Source organism: Pinus tabuliformis, chromosome 8, assembly GCF_031772625.1.
Source record: "Pinus tabuliformis cultivar Carrire ecotype Pingquan chromosome 8, CPIR1, whole genome shotgun sequence".
NCBI classification, from domain to species: domain Eukaryota; kingdom Viridiplantae; phylum Streptophyta; class Pinopsida; order Pinales; family Pinaceae; genus Pinus; species Pinus tabuliformis.
In genome coordinates this window covers 1,246,953,048-1,246,973,131 of record NC_142294.1, presented here as the reverse complement: position 1 = coordinate 1,246,973,131, position 20,084 = coordinate 1,246,953,048, and the positions used below count along the sequence as shown (strand labels likewise).

The window sequence follows — 20,084 nt, the reverse complement described above, 5'->3', positions numbered from 1 at the left end:
TCAAGGCTTGAATCAACTTCTACTTTAGTTCTTCCACCAATGGTTCCTTACAGTGTGGAAACTATTGAGAAATCTAGGGTAGCTAGTTTTAGGTGATTTCTCTTACTTTGTTAACTACCTGTGATATATTTTTACTTATCTTGATTAGCTTCTTCTCGCACTTGATTATTCTTAGTGTTCTTTATCATCAAACAACTACCAAACAATAAAATCAATGAGACAATAGGACACAAGATGTAGGTGATCAGCCAAGGCCAAAACTTTTCCAACTAAGAGGAAAACCCACAAGAATTCTTCTCTTCTTGTAGGTCTTCAATTGACAAATTCCAAGACCTATGACCCTTAACCAAGACTAAGTCAAACTTTGCTTCCAACAACTTTTGCAATTTCAACTTCTAGCAACTTCTTCTGCATTTTCGACCTTCCCAGCAGATTCTTCTAGAACTTCGACCTGCCTAGCAAATTCTTTTGCAACTTTTACCTACCCAGCAAATTCTTCTACAACTTCAACCTGCCCAGCGAATTCTTCTGTAACTTTGACCTACTCAGCAAATTCTTCTGCAAAAACCCTAGTCTTTACAAGTGAGGATAAATAATGATATATTCTTCCTCCTTTCTTCTTTGCTTGGGTTAATTATCTCTCCTCTAGAACTCAACTTGCAAAATGTTTTTCTAAACTTATGCTACTTGGCCTTTGCAACTGCAATGGGAGCCCTAATTTCTTCGCACGTGTGGAGAGTAATAGCCCAAAAACAATCCCAGAAACTCATTTTTCTTTTCTCCTTCTTGTCCTCTTCTTCCTCGCACTTTTTCCTCTTCCTTGATCGAACTTGTGTGAGTGATTAGTGTATCCTCCAAGTGAGGTTGAATTCTTCTTTATATAGTGCTTTCACTAAGTCAAATTGCACCTTTTAGGCCGACTTGTCCATGTGTGTAGGCCGACTTGATCATTGCATCATGATGAGGTCTTGGAGGGTATTTTCACTATATTTTGACTCAAAAAAAAAAAAAAAAAAAAAAGTTCTTTTACAATATGTAACATGCCCAAATGGGTCTTTAGTGCATGACAATGACTCAATTGACTTGTAGACTAAATAACAAGCCCTAAAAGCACTCAATGGTTGTTTGACCTAAAAATAAATTCCTCTTGAGCATGAATACATAAAATCATGATTACATATGTCATTATGAAGATCGAGCCTAGTTACATATTTTAACACCCCCTCTTAACTAGGGAGGTATTCATAATCCATACAAGGTATTGGGACATTCTCAATATGAAGAATTCTCATAAGAAGAGTCGGATTGGTAACCCATGTGTTTAGTATCATATCATCCAGCGTTGTCACATAGCAAGGCCTTGACTAACAACTCTATCTCTCCACAAGATTAGAGCACAATGTTAGCGAGACCAATGACTTATAAACACCATCACCATTGTCTCTCAAAGCACATACCCCACCCAGGTGTTCACAGGGTATGTCCTTCCAGGGCTATTCTTATCTTGGATTCCCAGTCCTCAAAGAATATCGGTCCTCTTCGACTACTCTTACCTTGAATGTCCTACCTCATCCTCAAAGAATGTCAGATGCTTACCCAATCCTACATTCTCTCTTCCAAAATTATTATTCTTTGTTATGTAGAGGAGTTGTTATTACTCTCAGCAAACCACAACAATGAATGAATCTTTACCTTAGAATAAAAAATCAACAAGCACACTTTTGGGTTGCAATAGGTGGTCTATAACTTGGTGTTTGTATTTATATGTACAAGTAGAAATTTTTAAAAATACATAAAAACTGCCTTGAATGCAAACCTTTAAGATCGATACAAATCATGTTTTGCAAAACAGAAAATTGGACTAGCAATAACAAACAAAATGCACTTGTGAAAGGATGAATTATGCCATATGTTTCACAATAAACATCGGTCTAGGTCCAAGGCACTGCTACCCAAATTAAAGGTGTAAACAAAAGAACGGACATCGAATTAGAGCCATGTGATTAAAAATAGTTCCATGATTAACATTATGCTTGGTAACGGTTGCAGAAATGTCATGAACTAAATATCCCTGCCTTGAGTAAGGGAAACCAAAATGAAAGTAATTTTATGGCACTTTCCCATAATCATAGTTTAAATAATTTTATGGCATTTTAAAATAGATCTTTATAAAGAAATTACCACTTTAAAAAACTCAACGGAGATTTTTTGTAAGAACCTTGAGCTTCAGAAGCATCACAAGTGTTCAAAATAAAGCATAATAATACCAATCAAAGCATCCTATAAATGATAATGTTGATTCATATGTTTTACTTCTCATACATGCTATAATGTCCTGACAGTTCATCTACTTTTATCTGAAACTATAAAAGAAGAAAATTAAATTGTAAAGAAAACGGGGGCTTGGCTTGAACCAGTTCAGCATTTACATTATCAAACGTAATGCAGTGATGTCTAAGATCTCTAGAATATAAACATTTTGTCAGAAAGCCCAAGTCACACTGCAAATTTGACTTGAATTGTACAGGAAAACTTGAAAAGCTATCAATTGCCAGAGCTTTTGAATATTAGACTTGTTTCAAACTTGGCTGTCTTTAAACGCATTAGTTAATACTAATAGACTATCTGCATGAAAATGGATCTCTGAATCTACTCTTACATTACACATGAGAAAAGGGATAAATTTGAATTAAACATAAATGATAATACGTTTGGAAGTATAATGTGTGTCATCCCACAGCATGTTTAATTACTACACACTGGCTTCCACAATAGGATTTTGGAAAATTGACATTGGTGGCTTGCTATTGCTGATAGCAAAACAGAAAAAACTGAATACCTCAGTGACTGGCATCTTCTTCTTCACAGAAACGTTTATATTGCTCTGCATTCATTAAAGTGTCCATCTCTGATGGGTCCTTAATGCGCACTTTTATGATCCACCCTTCACCATATGGACTTCCATTAATCTGAGAAAAAGGGTAAACATTTACCATTTTATTCTTTAAATTAAATATTTAAAAGGAAATAATCACAAACTCTATTGTGAAAAGGATGCACAACCATGTTTGCTATCCGATATTACTTTAGCATAATAGACAAAATTGCTAACCTTACTCTTGCTCAAGAGATGAAAAGAGAAAGCCATAATGCTACGTTGTGAGGAATCAATGGCCTAGTTTAAGAAACTGGAAAATATCTACTCACTTAGAAAGTCTTCTTCTTACGTTTATATGGTCGTAATGCTTACCTTTTCTTTGTGCACATTCTCAGTTCCTCCCCACTTTTATATTAAATTCTACCTATGTTTTCCACGTCTTACACTATTATATGATTGATACACCTAATTTGATAACAGCCCAGATGAAAGTTTGATTATAACCTTCAAGTTTCATATGAGGTAAAAACATTCAAGTATAACTATGACGTACCCACCTGTAACCCTTCCTCGATAAGAAATGTAGATCTGGAATTTCTCAGTTAACAACTCATTAAAATGTGCTTGAACTTTCTGGAAGTAAACTGTGCAAGTATATGTGTCCAATGTTTCAAGTGGGGACTCCATCCATTATCAGAGACAAATAAATCTTTTATAGTAATGGAAAGAGTGCTAGTGAGAAGATTTAAAGGTTGAAAATAATGGCCAACAGTTGAAAAATAATACTTCAGTATTATTATTATTATTATTATTAGTAATAATGGTTGCCCTCCATTTTAATATTAATTTCCAATGGTTGGCCATTATCTTCTCACTGGCACTCTTTCCATCACTATTACAGCTTTATTTGTCCCCTAATGATGGGTCGAATGTTCACTCAAAACATTTGATGTTTCATAAATTCACACACAGTTTACTTCCATAAAGTTCAAGCACAATATCACTCACTGTGAAAACCTATGCAATCAGAACTTATTAACAGTAGCAGAATCAAATGCTTGGGTGGAAATTCTTCATCACAACAGAATTGAACAGAAATTCATGATATTAACCAATGTTTGACTATGTTTCTGGGGTGCAGGGGCGCATGAGGGGGGGAATGCATCCAAGGAATCTGTATAAGCACCCCCAAACTATGGCGAATGTCACAATGGACAATGGGGTCTCCACATTTGGGAGCACATCTGAAATACTAAAAAAATTAAATTTATATAATGTAAACTGAAACAAAAATTATAGGCAACTGTAACAGGTTAACAATTAATCATTGAAATATTATACATAATAATACATCAATAATAAATCATAAAGGATACATGTAATTATGTATCATAACATAATAGTCACGATTCACAAATCCCACTATCCACTATCCAGCACTAACCCAGCAAGTGTCCAATGTGCTTTGGCAGCCAACAAGGTCTATTCTGATTATTCCCTCCTGACAGCAACGCTATTCCGAGTATTCACTCTCCAGCAGCACCAAACAAGGTCTTTTATGAATATTGAAGTATCCAGAATTCTCTCCCAGCAGCAAGGTCACAACCAACAATAATGTTTGAAGTATCCTCCCCCAGCACCAGAAACACATGAACTCCTCTGACGGTGACCAAGTGAGATAAAAATGAAATGAGATGATCACTTTAGGTTTTGGACAGTAGGATGTCTTAGGGTTAAGAGTTTTTTTCTCATTTTTCCTCGAAAGGAAGTGTCTTATGTCAAAACAAGAAAATCCTTGGTCAAAGGGAATGTGACATTTTTCAAGAGGAACAGCCTATATTGCATTCCATTGTATCCCCCACAAAAGGAAACATGGCAGAATATCTTCCTTCGAGTACCCACATCCCAGGTGTATGGGGAGCACATCCCCTATACCCATACGCTCAGAGACACATCCCCATGTAAACTTGATATTAACATACAGATAAAAAAGCTAAAAACATCACATGGAAATTAAATCCACAAATCTAGCAGCAAAACCCAAAAGATTCACACCACCAAATAAAATACTTATCTTAATAAAAGAAGCCCACCAATTTCCTAAGGAAGATTAACCACCCAGCCATAATCTCATCCTCAAGCCATGGACCCCAACCCGAGTGCATTCTCTAGGGACCACTCCACATGTCTTCACATTAAATGCAGCAATAATCTCAAAGCCACCAAACCCTTGCTAGGCACAACTAGATCAAGGAAAAGGCTAATCCAAGACAAAGAACCCAGCTGGTCCAGCTAAATAAAGGCAGAGCAACCACAGCTTAGCCAATCTGCATTTGGTCATTCTTACCAAGAGTATTGGGCAACCTATGCTAGAAACTACCAGATCAAAGCTAGTTTCATCATTCACGATCATTCCTGCTAGCCACAATTACATCAGACACTGAAACAACTACAGTCCTCCTTGCTCCACTGCTAGGTAGAGATCTGGAATTGTTACCCAGCCAAGTTGGTAACCCCTAGGAGAAATTTTTTCTCCTATTTAGCTATCCAGCAGCCCTATAATGATCCACGAATAGCTTCACTTTAGAGCTCTCCACTTATGCTCTAGTCAGTGCTTTCTCCCATCTATCATACTTCTTGAAGGAAGGTAGGTCATCTATCAAAAGGTACACTAACCATTTATATAATCGTGTGCTTCCATTTAATGCTAAGGGCATTCTAATATGGATCACAGGTTGAGCTGGATGATTGACTACTTTTGATTGTATCCGTGTTTCCACGCTTCACCTAGGACATTATCCTTTGCCCCTAGTCTAGTGTGACCTTCCCTGAGGCCTTCTCTTTCCACTATTCAGTAGGGGCACGAATAGGAAGCTGATAGTAATGTGCCCAAGGTAATCCATACATGCCACCTTCCATCTGTCCTTGTATCCACTTCCATTGTTTGTGTTGATTGTCATTTGTCACGACTGAAACTTTGCTCTAAGAAGTTGACGCAGTTGAAAGAAAGATAAAAGCATATAGCCACAAATTAAAGAAAATGAAAAAAGCAAAAGATGGTTGGGACTAATAGTAAGCATGTGGGAAAAATCCTAGCCTGACCTCTGCCCCCCTCATTAGCCGTCACCTAGTTCCTAAGCATATCATTCTTTCTCTAAATCAAAAGAACTTATAATGTCTCAACCCTGATGAGCAATAAACCGCTACATCTTTAAGGGGTATTGAACAAGCATTGAGCAAGCTGGTCACCCAAGCTATGCAAGAAACAAAATAAAGATCATTGAAGTAAAAGGCGCACCAGAGGGGTGGAAAAAGCGAACTAAGGAAAGGGTAACTCAAGCCTCTACAATTGCTCCCTCTTATCATTATTACACTCAAGATGTTGGACCTCTTTCAGTTGGCACCAAGGCAGTGACATCTTCCTTAAAGTCTTTCCCATTCCATGTACACATTTATCACATGTACTTGTGGATTGATGGACCTATCTAGGAATTGTCCTTCACCTTGAGGCTAGAAGCACCTAATAGGGCCAATTGTATAATCAACCCTAACAAAAGTTTGGTAACTTGCTTATAATTCATCAACTAGAAAGACATTTGAAGGCAAGACTTGTGTGAAGTATTTTTGTAACCCTAGCATTGAATATGGTCCACTATGATACTTTATGGTTTCTTTACCAAATGATATTGATCTCACTTGATCTTGAGGGTTTTTTAAGGCAGTTTTTCACAAGTGCATTAGATATCCCTTGAGGGACGGTGTGGCCCTTTTGCAACATAATGAGGAGCAAATCTAGCCTAGCATGAGAGCACTTATGACCTTGCAGCCCCAACATTGCCCCTCCAAAGATGAGCATTGGCCCTTGAGGAGCCTCCACATGGATGTATGGCTCCTTCCACACCACTAGATGCTAAAATGTTGAGCCAAGAAGTCTAATCATTGGCAAGCTCGATGATGTGCCCTGGAGGATCCAGGGCATCTCTAGGATAGCCTTATATCTACTTGATGGGCATTGCCTTGTTCTAAAGCCCATATGAGGATGATGATCACTTGAGATGCTCTAGGAGGGTTGGCACACCTCGTTTTGATGTTGACGTCATGCTCTAGGGCCACCACATCACCCATGCAAATCCTTAGAAGATGACATGGGGCTTCTTGATAATGACCTCTTGGATGAGGAGATGTGGCTTGGAGATGCACCCTTTCATTGTGATGAGATGTCTTGGAGTGAGGAGCACTCTTGGACCATTGTTTCCATGTTACTTGAAGGATAGGCTCATTAGATGAGGATGACAACATGTTGGAGAGCCATTTCTCTCGCACGTGTGGAGAAAATATGCTCTCTTTATTGTATTTTATCATTATGTGAAACTAATTTTAGGTTGACTTGTGACCTATTAGTCTTGCTCGATGCTTCAAGTAAACTTTTCGAGCTATGATTGTAAATTAAGAGAAATTTGACATGGTTACCCTCATAACAATAGAAGGGAGTCAAATTCTCTTGGATCATTGTGATACACACTCATTTATCTCTCTTGCAAAGACTGCACATTAGTTGTCTTCTTTTCTCTTAGATGCAGTGGCTAAGGAGTGTGAATTGTCTTAGGGAGGATATGTTTTGCATGGAGAAGGCTTTGTATGGATTGATGAAAAGCGATACTTGCTTGAATAGTGTAAGTTTAATGTTATTCTCTTCCATTTTGCATGAAATTGTTGAAATTATGGTCCATCATGTGCCATCTTAAAAGGTACAACTTTCGTGAACTCTTGTTTCTTATTTATTTATGAAAAAATTATCATCAAGGAACCATCAAAGGGACGACAATTGCACCCTTTGACCTTAAATCTGCTAAAGAAGAAAGTTGTTAGGGTTTTGGAAGTGAAGCGACTTTTCCTTCCACCCTCTCTTTCCAAGGTCCTCTTGCATAAACCTCATCCTATTGACCCCATTTCCCATTTAACGGAAGGCACTAGCATTGTGTGTCAATCATTATAAATTTTCCATTTTTCTTTATTTTATGGTAAACTATAGTTAGGGTTTGGTTAAATTTTCATTTTATAGCATAAATGCACCTACAAGATATTGTCCTTTAGGTAGGCATTGCATCTTTTTATATTTAAAAAGAAAAATGTATCATTTTATGCATATTTTACCCCCAATCTGAGGGCTGACGTCTAGATTATTTGTGTTGTCCTGTGCGTTTTCAGCCAATAAAAATGGACTCCTGACCTATCCCTTGTTTAAACCCTCCAATAGCTTCAACCCTTTGTTGATCTTATCATTAACAGGATATTTTTATAGCTGTTGTAATGTTTTGCATGTTGTAAACCTACATATTTTTGAAACCCTAATTTACAACAGCATTATATACATTGATGGTGGCTGGTGGAAAAACTTACTTGAATATCCTTAGACATTATTTTGGCCTCCAAGGCTTTGCCAGTAATTTCCTCCAATACATCATCTCTTTTTTACCCTAAGCCTTTCTTAATTGAAAATCATTCTTTGGTGTGTTTTGCAAGTTCCTTAGAGAGCCATTTGGCCTAGGATCCTTGGTCATCTAATCTCTAAGTCTTGCTAGGGAAGCCTCCCTTGTGGGGATAATATCCAACCACAAACCAGCAGAGAGAAGTCATTGTCTTTTCCCTAAGGCCTAGAGTGCCTAGTGAGGCTTTGCACTAGGCTGCTAAATTTTGCAGTAACAAGACTCGTGCCTACTACCACAGCAAAGCCTCAAATTACATTTTGCACCATTCACTAGGCTGCTAAATTTTTCAGCAACAACACTCATGCCTACTACCACAGCAAAGCCTCAAATTACATTTTGCACCATTCATCCTCCACATGAATGGTAGAATCAACAGCCTACAATTTCCAAGCTTTATGTATGCAAATCTCTCTAAGAATGTTTGCATCTTGAGTATGCTAGAGCCCAAAGGTACCACAAGGGGAATACAGCAGGAGCAAAGACTGAGAGAATGAGAGAATGTGAGAAAGTTGTAAGGCAAAGTGAAGAATAAAGGTGCACGCAATTCTTTTTCTCAAATGGCTATTTAAATTGCCATGATAGGATTCCCAACCGGGATTTTGCATGAGATTTTGTCACTTGACACACATGGCCACCCTATTTCTCTAGGCAATATGTTGGTAATTTTAACCATCATGCACATGGAATTTTTCCCTCTTACTTAAGCATTACATCATAAGTCTTCTCATGCTTTATGCTTTTCACCAAAAATCAAAATGTATCCTTTCAAATGAGGAAAGTGAGGAAAGGAGGTAACAAAGGAGGATCCAAAAAGGGTAAGAAGGAAGAGTCGTGTTCTTCCAACAAGGGTAAGAATCAATTGATTCATGTGATCAAGAACCACAAGTAAAGGCATTATGGCATTTGGCTTCCTAAGAAGAAGAAAGCAAAGGGAAAGCAACAGAAGAAGCTTCAACTTAAGTGGATAAGTTAGCATCCAAGCTTGAAATAGCCTTTTTATGGTTTCATGTCTTTCCACCAATACCACTTCTAGTGTTGGTTGTTATGTGCACAATGGAGCACTGAAACATATGAATTTCAAAAAAATATCTTAAGCAAATTTCGACAGCAAGATGTTGGCATACAAGTGGAGTTGGGTAACAACGTCACGACTAGAATGAGCTCCACCTCTTTCTGGATGTCTTTAGGTGATGTTCTTGAATTGCGTGATGTTATGTTGGTACTTGGTTTGACAAACAATCTTCTTCTATTTCAGCTATCACAAATTTGAAGTGTTAAGTGGAGTTGAATGATCAGCAGTACACTATCAGAGATTGGTTGAGTTTTTGCCAAAGGAGTGCAAGAAGAGAGCTTTTACAAGCAACTTGCTGATTATGTTGAAACATGATGCTCTAGTGCATGACAATGACAAGTTGCACGAGTTGTGGCACAAGTGCTTTGGTCACTTACACTATGGAGCACTTCCACTTTTGAAGAATATGGTGCAGGGATTCCCATTCTTCAAGGTTGAGATATTTGGATTGTGAAAGGGATGTTCACTCAACAAACATTCGAAGGTTGTTTTTCCATCCAAAGAGAAAAAATCAAGAGAAACTCTCAATTCGATCCACTTCGATATATGTGGGCCTATGTCTTCTTCATCATTGACAAGTAATTTGTATTATGTTTCCTTCATTGATGATTCCTCTCACAAAACCTGGATTTATTTTTTGAAGAGCAAGGAATAAGTGTTCTTTAAGTTTAAAGAGTTCAAAGCCTAGGTTAAAAAATAGATAGGGAAGATGATCAAAGTACTTAGATATAATGATGGAGGGGAATACACATCCAAGGACGTTGATGCCTTCTGTAGGGGTGCAGAGGTCAAGAGGGAGTTAACAGTGCCTTTAAACCCACAACAGAATGGGGTTGTACAGAGGAAGAATTAGTCCATCACTAAGACTGCTAAGGCCATGATGACATGGATTTGCCCACGTAATAGAGTAGTCTATATCTTCAATCAATGTTCTGACAGGACCCTGAAGAACAAAACAGAAGGAAGCATTTACTAGTGAGAAACTTGAAGTATCGCATTTTTGTGTTTTTAGTTGTCCAATTTACATTCACGTTCCTGATCTGAAAAGAGCTAAGTTTGAACCCTTGAGACATCCAAGGCTTACTGAATCTACATTCCAGCACAAAGGAAGGCCATGGTGAGCAGAAAAGTGAAGTTTGATGAGGATGCATAGCCTCAAAGTTACAAGAGCCTCCGATGAAGATCAAGGGAGGAGAAAAGCTTATTGTCTCAAATTCTGATTTGAAATTGAACGAAAATTCAGGTTCAGATCAGCAAGGTTCAAGTCAAGGAACAGAAGCCTCATTACCCTCAAGTTCAGCTAAGACGCCAAGATGACTTACTTAGGCATTATAGGATACATTAGCACGTGGGAGTGCACCAAAATTTATTTTTCGAGTGATTTATCCACCTAAATGTTTCCTACTTATGTTGCACTAGTGTCTTCCATTCTCGAGACAAAGCCTTACAGCTTTGAGGTAGCAAATATAGAGCATGCATGGCAAGATGCCATGATAGAGGAGTACAAGTCCATTCTTAACGAAAAAAGTATGGGAGATAGTTCCAAGACTGATTGTGAAATCAGTGATTGATTCCAAATAGTTGTATAAGATCAAACATGTGGCTCATGGGGGCATTGAAAAGTAAAGGCTGAATTTGTTGCTAATGGATTCTCAAAGAAAGAGGCAGTTGATTATGATGAAACTTTTGCTCGAAGGCAAGGTATACTTCTATGGGAACCATCATGTCTTCAACATCATGCTTTGGTTGACCTTTATACCAAACAGATGTAAAGACCGCTTTTTTGAATGGTGTGATTGAAGAAATGTATATAAATTAGTTGAGAGTTTTCAATGTGTGAGAGAGATACCCACGTATGCAGGTTGAAGAGTGCCCTTTATGTGCTAATGCAAGCATCATGGACTTAGTCATCAAGGACTGATGAGTACATATTGAATTTGGGCTTCTCCAAGACTTGTTCATATTCTAATTTTTATTATTTGGAAGATAAATTTGATTTATTTGTCTTGACCAAATATTAGATGACCCGATTCTTACATGAAGTTCAGAGGATCTCATTGTGTGATGCAAGAAAAAATTGGCCAGCCAAATTGACATGAACGATATTGTTCTAATGCATTACCTTTTAGGTAGAGATTTGGTGAGGTGCAGGAGAATTCTTCCTTGGAAAAGGGAAGTATACTACTATACTTTGGATATTCTAATGAGGTTTTAGATGCTCGATTGCAAACTTTGTGATGCTTGTAGTGTTCCCTTCTAATTAATTTCCCAAGGGAGGATGAAAAAACCTATCCAACCGTGTAGGGCCTAGGCTATAGTCAATGATAAAGGAAAAAACCCATTATCCAATGCTTTTGGGGAAACATTGGTAAATTGGGGTAATTAGGGCAAAACTTGTGAAGAAAGCCAGAATTGGGGCTAAGTGGAGGGGAAGTTGTAACCCCTCACATTAAAATAAGGAGAAGAGAGTCAAGACCCCCAAAAGGAATCTATAAATAAGAGAGGAGAAATCAATTTATCATCATTGTGGATTAGATATTTATGTTTTGTGAGTTAAGGCTATGAGTTGTGGATTAGATATGATGATCCCACCCTAACCAGTTCGTTCCTTTCTCTCATTTGTTTGATGCAGTTGTGTTAAGGTAATTTCATTTGGCCTTTGGCAATCAAGGAGAGAATTTTGTTAGATCGTGGCTTGCAAAGTATTATGTGATTTATGGGCATGAACCTAGGGCAACGAAACAATTAGGATCAATGAATTAATCCAAACATTTTGATTGAAACAGCGGCCCCATCTCCGACTTTGTCCATCACAATTCAAAGATTTTGAGGTGAAATATTTATGTGGTTGAGCAAAGGTCTTGGTTTATCCTGTGACAACCAAGTGAGGTACTGGTTTACGCCTAATTTGTGGAGAAGCAAGGAGCTATCCTCATCACCATCCCTCAAATCACATCCATGAGTGACTCCTAGACAACAAATCAAGCAAAGGGGCAAACGTTGGTCTTGTTCTGAACAGCACATGGATTTGAGTCGAACTAGGTAGTAGGTCAACCACTGTGGCAACTAATCATAGTGCGAGATAATCCTGGGAGGTTGCGGCCTACCCACTCTGAGGCTTCGTTGATGTCAGTTTAGACATGGGCAGCAGAGGACGAAATTGGGCGTAGTGTCAAGATTTGAGGCAGTTGACTATGTATCATAGTCTGGGTTATACTGTTGTAGGAGTCACAAACAATCTTGTAAGTGGTTATTGAGTCAAAATTCTTGATTAGGGTTTGATTATTGTGGCAATCACATATTGTAAAGTTTTGTAGATGTTCTATGCTAAGAGCAATTTCACTTTTCTCACAGCAATCATACAAGTAGTTAAGCAAAATGCAGATAGAACATATAAGCAGATCTTACAGAAGACAAATCAGAAACAAGAAAAATGTGTGTGTTCGTTTCGGCGGTCAACAGGATGCTTCAACCAGCAAAGTCTCCTTTGGTCAGCCAGCCCAGATGTGTCACAAGATCCCTCCAACTAGTAGATGAGTCAACCCAAGTCAATTCTACAAAAAGTCAACGTTGTCCTGAAAAGTCAACGCAGGGGCAGCAAGCTAAAAGTCAACGCAGCAGCAAAACGGTCAACCCTTTGACCTCGATTTTTGTGCCAGATAGTACGGCCTTCAAAAATCGAACTTTCCACCAATTTTCAGCTTGATTGGACCAAGCGTTGACCAAAGTCAACGCTGGTCAAACTTTCTGCGAAACCCTAGCAGCAGAAAATCCGTACGGTCTGTCCTCTTCGTCCTTCCCACGTGTGGCTGAAATTCGTCCTCCAGGTAGCGTACTCTCTAGGATGAGAGAGGAAGATGTGAGTTGAGTTGTGTTAAAATTCTCTCCAACTTTTCCTGTATATATATCCATCAATGAGGGTGTGTGACACATCTGTTGGGCATGTGAGCCTACATTACAAAACTGGCTGACCTTGCACATATAATTTATTAAGAATAATAAATTCACAATATAAGTTCTGCTCATCGGATTAAGACTATTTTTATATGGATTTTACACCTCTCAGAAAGAGGAATCCAACAAAAATATTAGCCTCTTAATCTGAGCATCAGAACATGGAGTTTGGACCTAGTTGTCCAAATTTAACACTCCCTCTCAACTAGGGAGAACTCCATTTATTAGTGCAATCAACATCGTGAGTCATCCCGCCGAAACTTGCTTTGCTGGCTTCTTTATTTCAGAACAGAAGTGGGTCAGTCACAAAGACATCATTCCCCGACTGACATAATCAGTCCAGAGGTCCCAGACCTCACAAATCTTGATCCCAGATCAAGAGGTTGGACTATGCCATCCTAGATAGAGAGTACGGCAATCTCTGATGCGTCCATCAGTCTTTGCTAATAGTCTCTAGCTTTTCCACACCTCATTGGCCAAATGAGAGGTACTTCCCATGAGCCCTGAACTCAATGGGTAGGATGCATACGGGGCACAGATTAAATGAGTGGCGAACCAGCTCAATAATCACAAGGGTGGGGCAGAAGCATTATGAGTGCTTAGAGCTTCGAGAAGCTATCTCCAAAGCCCCCCAGAGCTCCCAGAGCTCATCGTCCAACAGGACCCACATCATAGGGTCTTTCCACGACACCAAGACTCTCACGGAAGGTTAGGAACTTGACCTTCCCCAGGGGCTTAGTGAGAATATCCGCGACCTGCTCATCAGTTCCTATATGATCGAGCCTTACGGCGCCTCGCTGTACCATATCCCGGATAAAGTGGTACCTGATATCAATATGCTTGGATCGGTCGTGGAACACAGGATTCTCAGTCATACGAATCCCACTCTGATTATCACAGAGTATTACAGTGGTATCTAGCACATGTTGGAACAGCTCACTAAAGAGCTTCCTCAACCAAACTGCTTCACAACAGGCCATACTAGCAGCAATGTATTCGGCCTCCGCGGTGCTCAAAGCCACCGACTTCTGCTTCCTGCTCATCCATGAGATCGAAGCAGAACCAAGATTGAAACAGCATCCAGATGTGCTCTTACGATCCACCACACTGCCAGCCCAATCGGCATCAGTATATCCCGGAGTATCACACTCCCGGCAGTGTATCTCAGCCCATGGTTTATCGTGCCCTGAAGATATCTCAAAAGATTCTTGGCACCAACCCAGTGAAAATGATGAGGCTCAACCATCTGTTGGCTCAAAGTATTCACTGCAAAACATATGTCCGGACGGGTGTTCACTAAGAACATCAAAGCTCCTATGAGTTGACGATACTCAGTAGGATTGGCCAAGATAGGCCCTGCAGCGCTGCCACTCAACTTCTTAAAGTTGAGTTCCATTGGTGTCGACACGGACTTACAGTCCACCATCCCAAATCTTTCCAGAAGCTTCACAATATACTTTCCTTGAGAAAGGAAAATCTCTCCAGGTCTCTGCCAGACCTCTAGGCCTAGGAAATAGTGCATCAGTCCTAGGTCTTTCATCTCGAACTCAGCAGCAAGCTCCCTCTTACATTGATGAATGAGAGGGTCACCACCTGTCAAGAAGAGGTCGTCCACATACAGCACTAGAATGAGAGGCTTTCCTTCCACAACCTTAAAGTAAAGGTTTGGATCAGCATTGCTTCGAGTGAAGCCCAGCTTCATCAAGTAACTATCCATCCTCTCATACCAAGCTCTGGGTGCTTGCTTTAACCCATAGAGGGCTTTCTTCAACCTGCAGACATAAGTGTCTCGATCTTGAACTTCAAATCCCAGAGGTTGTTCTACATACACCTCTTCCTTTATAGCACCATGCAGAAAAGCGGTCTTGACATCCATCTGATGAAGACTCCATCCTTGCGTAACAGCAAGGGTTATGATGGATCGGATGGTGGTATATCGAGCCACAGGTGCAAATATATCGTCATAGTCAATTCTCAATCATCATGGATCTGCACCTCAATGACTGTAATGTTGCTCTCATTATACAGCATCACATTGCTACCCCAAATCAACAAGAATGACAGATCTGGTCTTTTCATTGTAATATACTCCTAGTGGAGATTCATATCTTCTTTGCTGTCTATGCATCATCACGCTGCATGCTACCCATGCTGCCTTTGCATCATCACGTTGCAACACTACAACACAGTCAGATCTGCACTAATTGAGGCTTACGATCACCCAATCAAGCCTCCAAATTTGCTCCCACAGGTTGCCCAACCATCTGATCCAAAACTGATCAAATTCCTTGACCCAACACAAGGCATAAATTGTTGTTCCAATCTGTTTTCGCTGCTGCTCCTAATTGTGACTGGTTAGGGCATCCATATGCTGCAACAGCCCTTAACCAAGTCACCAAACAGTCTTCAAAAACTATGTGCTACCCTTGTATAAGTCCTCTGCATCCACGCTGTTGATTAGGGCTCAATCTAGCCCCAAAACAGTCCCACGCAATGCCTTTTCAGTGGGGTAAGGGCCTGCGGCCTACCACAGGTGGCTTCCTGTACCCACGGCCTGCTGAAACAGAGTTTCCAGCCCGCACATAATATTCAAATCAACCCAGAATTTTGTCTCCTTTATTGAGGCCTTTCTGCTGGTTAATTTTCACTCCAAAACAGTCATAGGAGTGACCTAAACGTCCCCTCTTCCTTCACTGGAAATGCCCTTACCTGCACCCAATAAAACAGAGATTTAGGGCCCAATATACTGCAGATTTAGGGCTCCTATTCTTAGCGTGTAAGGGCCTCTTGGGACAGCGTATGAGGGCTCTTTAGAACTGCGGATTCTCCTCTAGATCTCTCTGTCCACAAAACCCAAACACGTGGAGAGAGTGCAGTGGTAGTCTCCCTCTTAATGCCAGATTCTCTGCAGAAGTCTTTGAACTCATTTGACTCATATTCAGTGCCATTGTCAGTCCTCAAAATCTTGATCTTCTTTCCGGTCATATTTTCCACCAAGGCTTTGAAGGTACGGAACCACATGAAAGCCTCATCCGTCTTTTTCAAGAAGTATATCCAGGTTTTGCGAGAGAAGTCATCAATAAATGTCATATAGTAAGAACATCCCCCCAGGGATGTTACAGGCAACATACCAGAAAGATCAGAATGGACCAGTTGCAATATCTCAGATGTCTTTGTGACACTTGAGGGGAAAGGTCCCCTTGTATGTTTTCCTTCAGCCCTTACATACACCTTTATGATTATTTCCAAAATCAGGCAGCCCTTCATGTTCATGATCTTATAATGCTGCCTATGCATCATCATCATGCTGTCCTATATATCATTGTCACATCACAGCCATATAAATCACTGTCATACAAGAATCACTTCCATACATCAAGAAACATTGTCCAAATATCACTAAAGTCGATGCCCAAACATTATTGTCATAGGAACAAATATCTCTTCCATATATCATCTCCATTTGTCAAGAGAACAATATCACTGCTATGCATAACTGTTATAAGAGTAAGTGACACTACAATGAGTGCAGAAGATCACTGTCAAAAACTCTGTCATATTGTCATATTTCACTGTCATACGTACAGAAGATGGGGTCTGATAATAAGCCCACTTGACTACCCTTAAGCTCTTCCATATATCCATTTTAAGACTCCAAATCATCTACCTTCTAACAGCCCTTGTTGTCCTTCTCAAGGGACTATACTTGGAGCTTTACCAAGCATCTTCTTACAGCCCATTATACCAGAATTGCAAACTGTCTAATCTGGACCATAGTATCTGGCAAATTCATCATTATAAAAGACAAGCACATACCTGTGATAGACGTCATATTTCTGTCCACAACTACATTTTGACCAATGCACAGGACCCTGAAATTTCGGCCCTGGTTAGGGCTTTCTGTGGCTTCTACGACAGCCCACTATACAGCCTTCAAACCTCTTTAATTCCTACGTTGATGGTCAAGGGTACTGCGGCCTTCTTCCTGCTCCTTGCTGGGCCTCTCGGCCCTCTCAAAACAGACTTTTGTCCCATTGTAAAACTCAAAATCACTCAACGGCCTGTGCATAGAGAATAACCCTTGCATTTATGCTCAGAACTCCTCTTTACAAGCTCAGCTAGCCTCCTTCCTTACTTGGCCAATCAGATCATAAACAAAAGACACAGAAATACTCCTCTTCGCACTTTGGCCAGAGCCTTAAGCCTGCAGATACCTCTTCATCACTAGGACTTGACTCTTCATGACTGCAGCCTCATGTCCTTATGACTGCGGCTTCCTTTACTGCCTAAACATATCCTCTACAGCTGCGCTGTATATCTTTCCGTTACAACGTATATCATTGATAGCGTATATAATCCTCTATGTACAGCGACACAAAGGCATCCATTGACTTCGATTAGGGCATGATTATTTCGATGATGATTGCTATAGATAGAGTTTGTCTTCACCTCAGCTCTGATACCATGTAAAGTTTTGTAGATGTTCTATGCTAAGAGCAATTTCACTTTTCTCACAGCAATCATACAAGTAGTTAAGCAAAATGCAGATAGAACATATAAGCAGATCTTACAGAAGACAAATCAGAAACAAGAAAAATGTGTGTGTTCGTTTCGGCGGTCAACAGGATGCTTCAACCAGCAAAGTCTCCTTTGGTCAGCCAGCCCAGATGTGTCACAAGATCCCTCCAACTAGTAGATGAGTCAACCCAAGTCAATTCTACAAAAAGTCAACGCTGTCCTGAAAAGTCAACGCAGGGGCAGCAAGCTAAAAGTCAACGCAGCAGCAAAACGGTCAACCCTTTGACCTCGATTTTTGTGCCAGATAGTACGGCCTTCAAAAATCGAACTTTCCACCAATTTTCAGCTTGATTGGACCAAGCGTTGACCAAAGTCAACGCTGGTCAAATTTTCTGCGAAACCCTAGCAGCAGAAACCCTAGCAGCAGAAAATCCGTACGGTCTGTCCTCTTCGTCCTTCCCACGTGTGGCTGAAATTCGTCCTCCATGTAGCGTACTCTCTAGGATGAGAGAGGAAGATGTGAGTTGAGTTGTGTTAAAATTCTCTCCAACTTTTCCTGTATATATATCCATCAATGAGGGTGTGTGACACATCTGTTGGGCATGTGAGCCTACATTACAAAACTGGCTGACCTTGCACATATAATTTATTAAGAATAATAAATTCACAATATAAGTTTTGCTCATCGGATTAAGACTATTTTTATATGGATTTTACACCTCTCAGAAAGAGGAATCCAACAAAAATATTAGCCTCTTAATCTGAGCATCAGAACATGGAGTTTGGACCTAGTTGTCCAAATTTAACACATATAAATTGCTAGAGTTATACTAGAGGGACTGTCACTACTATGGAACCAGGCCTATTGGTGTAATAGCTCTGAAAGTGATTACATAATTGAAATTTGAATTTGATGTGAACTATTGATGTATTGTGAAATCTACTATTGACTACATTGTTTTGTATTTTATATTATCTCTGCCTGAAATCGAAAGAATACTCCCAACCTAGGATGTGCTTCAAAGAAGGTATGTGATTGGCCCTGATTGATGCCCCTTGTGAAAAAATAAGGAAATGATCATTCACATTTTCAAGGAATGCTCTTTCATCAATCAGATTTGGGAAATATGCCGAGAGACTATAGACCAACTAGGATAGTGGGAAGGAGCAACTATGGAAGAATCTTGGAGAAGGTGGCTTTCAAATCCCAATTCGTGTCCTTATAAGGCACTCCTTTTGATAATTTGTTTGGGGGTGTGGCTAGTGTGAAATAAAGCTATATTCCAGGACCAACCATCATCTCCAGATCATGTAGCAGCAGAAGCCCTTGCTATCCTTAGTCGCTTTCCTCAAGAAAAAGGTTTAGCTCCTACAAGAGTTATTGGTGAAGGCTTTCCTCACCAATCCCAACCATGGGCATATTTTGATGGAGCTTCATGCGATCAGGGTCAAAGGAGTAGAGGAGTGTTCGTCCTTTTCTTATCTAAATCTCATACTTTCCATGTCAAAATGGGGTTTGGTCTGGGGACAAACAACCAAGCAAAACTTCTTGCATGCAAATATTTATTACTTTTTGCTATGGAAAAAGGATGTAAACAATTATAGATTTATGGTGACTCAATGTTGACTATTAACTGGATTAACCAAACTCGTGTGCAAAAATATTTTTCTTGTTCCTCTTGTTGATGACACTTTAAGGATTAAAGATAGCTTCACTTACATCTCATTTTCTCACATATACAGGGAATGCAACTAGATTGCAGACTGCCTATCAAAAGAAGGTATAAATTTGGAAAATGATTTGTGGCAGGTACTGGAGCAGCAAGAGGGCAGCAGCTATGAGTATTTTCATAGGCCGTTCTGGGACCCCCTGGAAAGGCAGGACTGACTTATACATCTTTTTTTGTCACTCTGTATATCTTCTCATCATCACAGACACTGTTATATATAGGTTGTTTTATTTACACAATACGATCTACTATCCTTTTTTTGATATGATGTCTCGAACTGTTTCTCTAATAGTCACTGTTTTTTGAAACTCTGAATGGATTTTATGTAAAGGAGCTCTAAAAGTTCATAGAACAGATGCACAAAACAACACAAATACACCATGTGTGTGTCTTCATAATGTAATTTTGGATCATTTTTACAATGAATGAAAATTACGGTTTTT

The 20,084-nt window shown here is 39.6% G+C and overlaps 1 protein-coding gene across 1 annotated transcript in view; it reads right to left on the bottom strand.

The window, feature by feature from the left end:
• Nucleotides 1-2,403: 2,403 nt before the first annotated feature.
• LOC149239901 (glycine cleavage system H protein, mitochondrial-like) overlaps nucleotides 2,404-20,084 on the bottom strand; it is a 45,769-nt gene continuing 28,088 nt past the window's right edge. Inside the window, exon 4 of the mRNA XM_089373581.1 lies at nucleotides 2,404-2,969. Coding sequence (XP_089229707.1) covers nucleotides 2,841-2,969 — 129 coding nt within the window. The 3' untranslated portion in view covers nucleotides 2,404-2,840. The remainder of the gene's footprint in view (nucleotides 2,970-20,084) is intronic.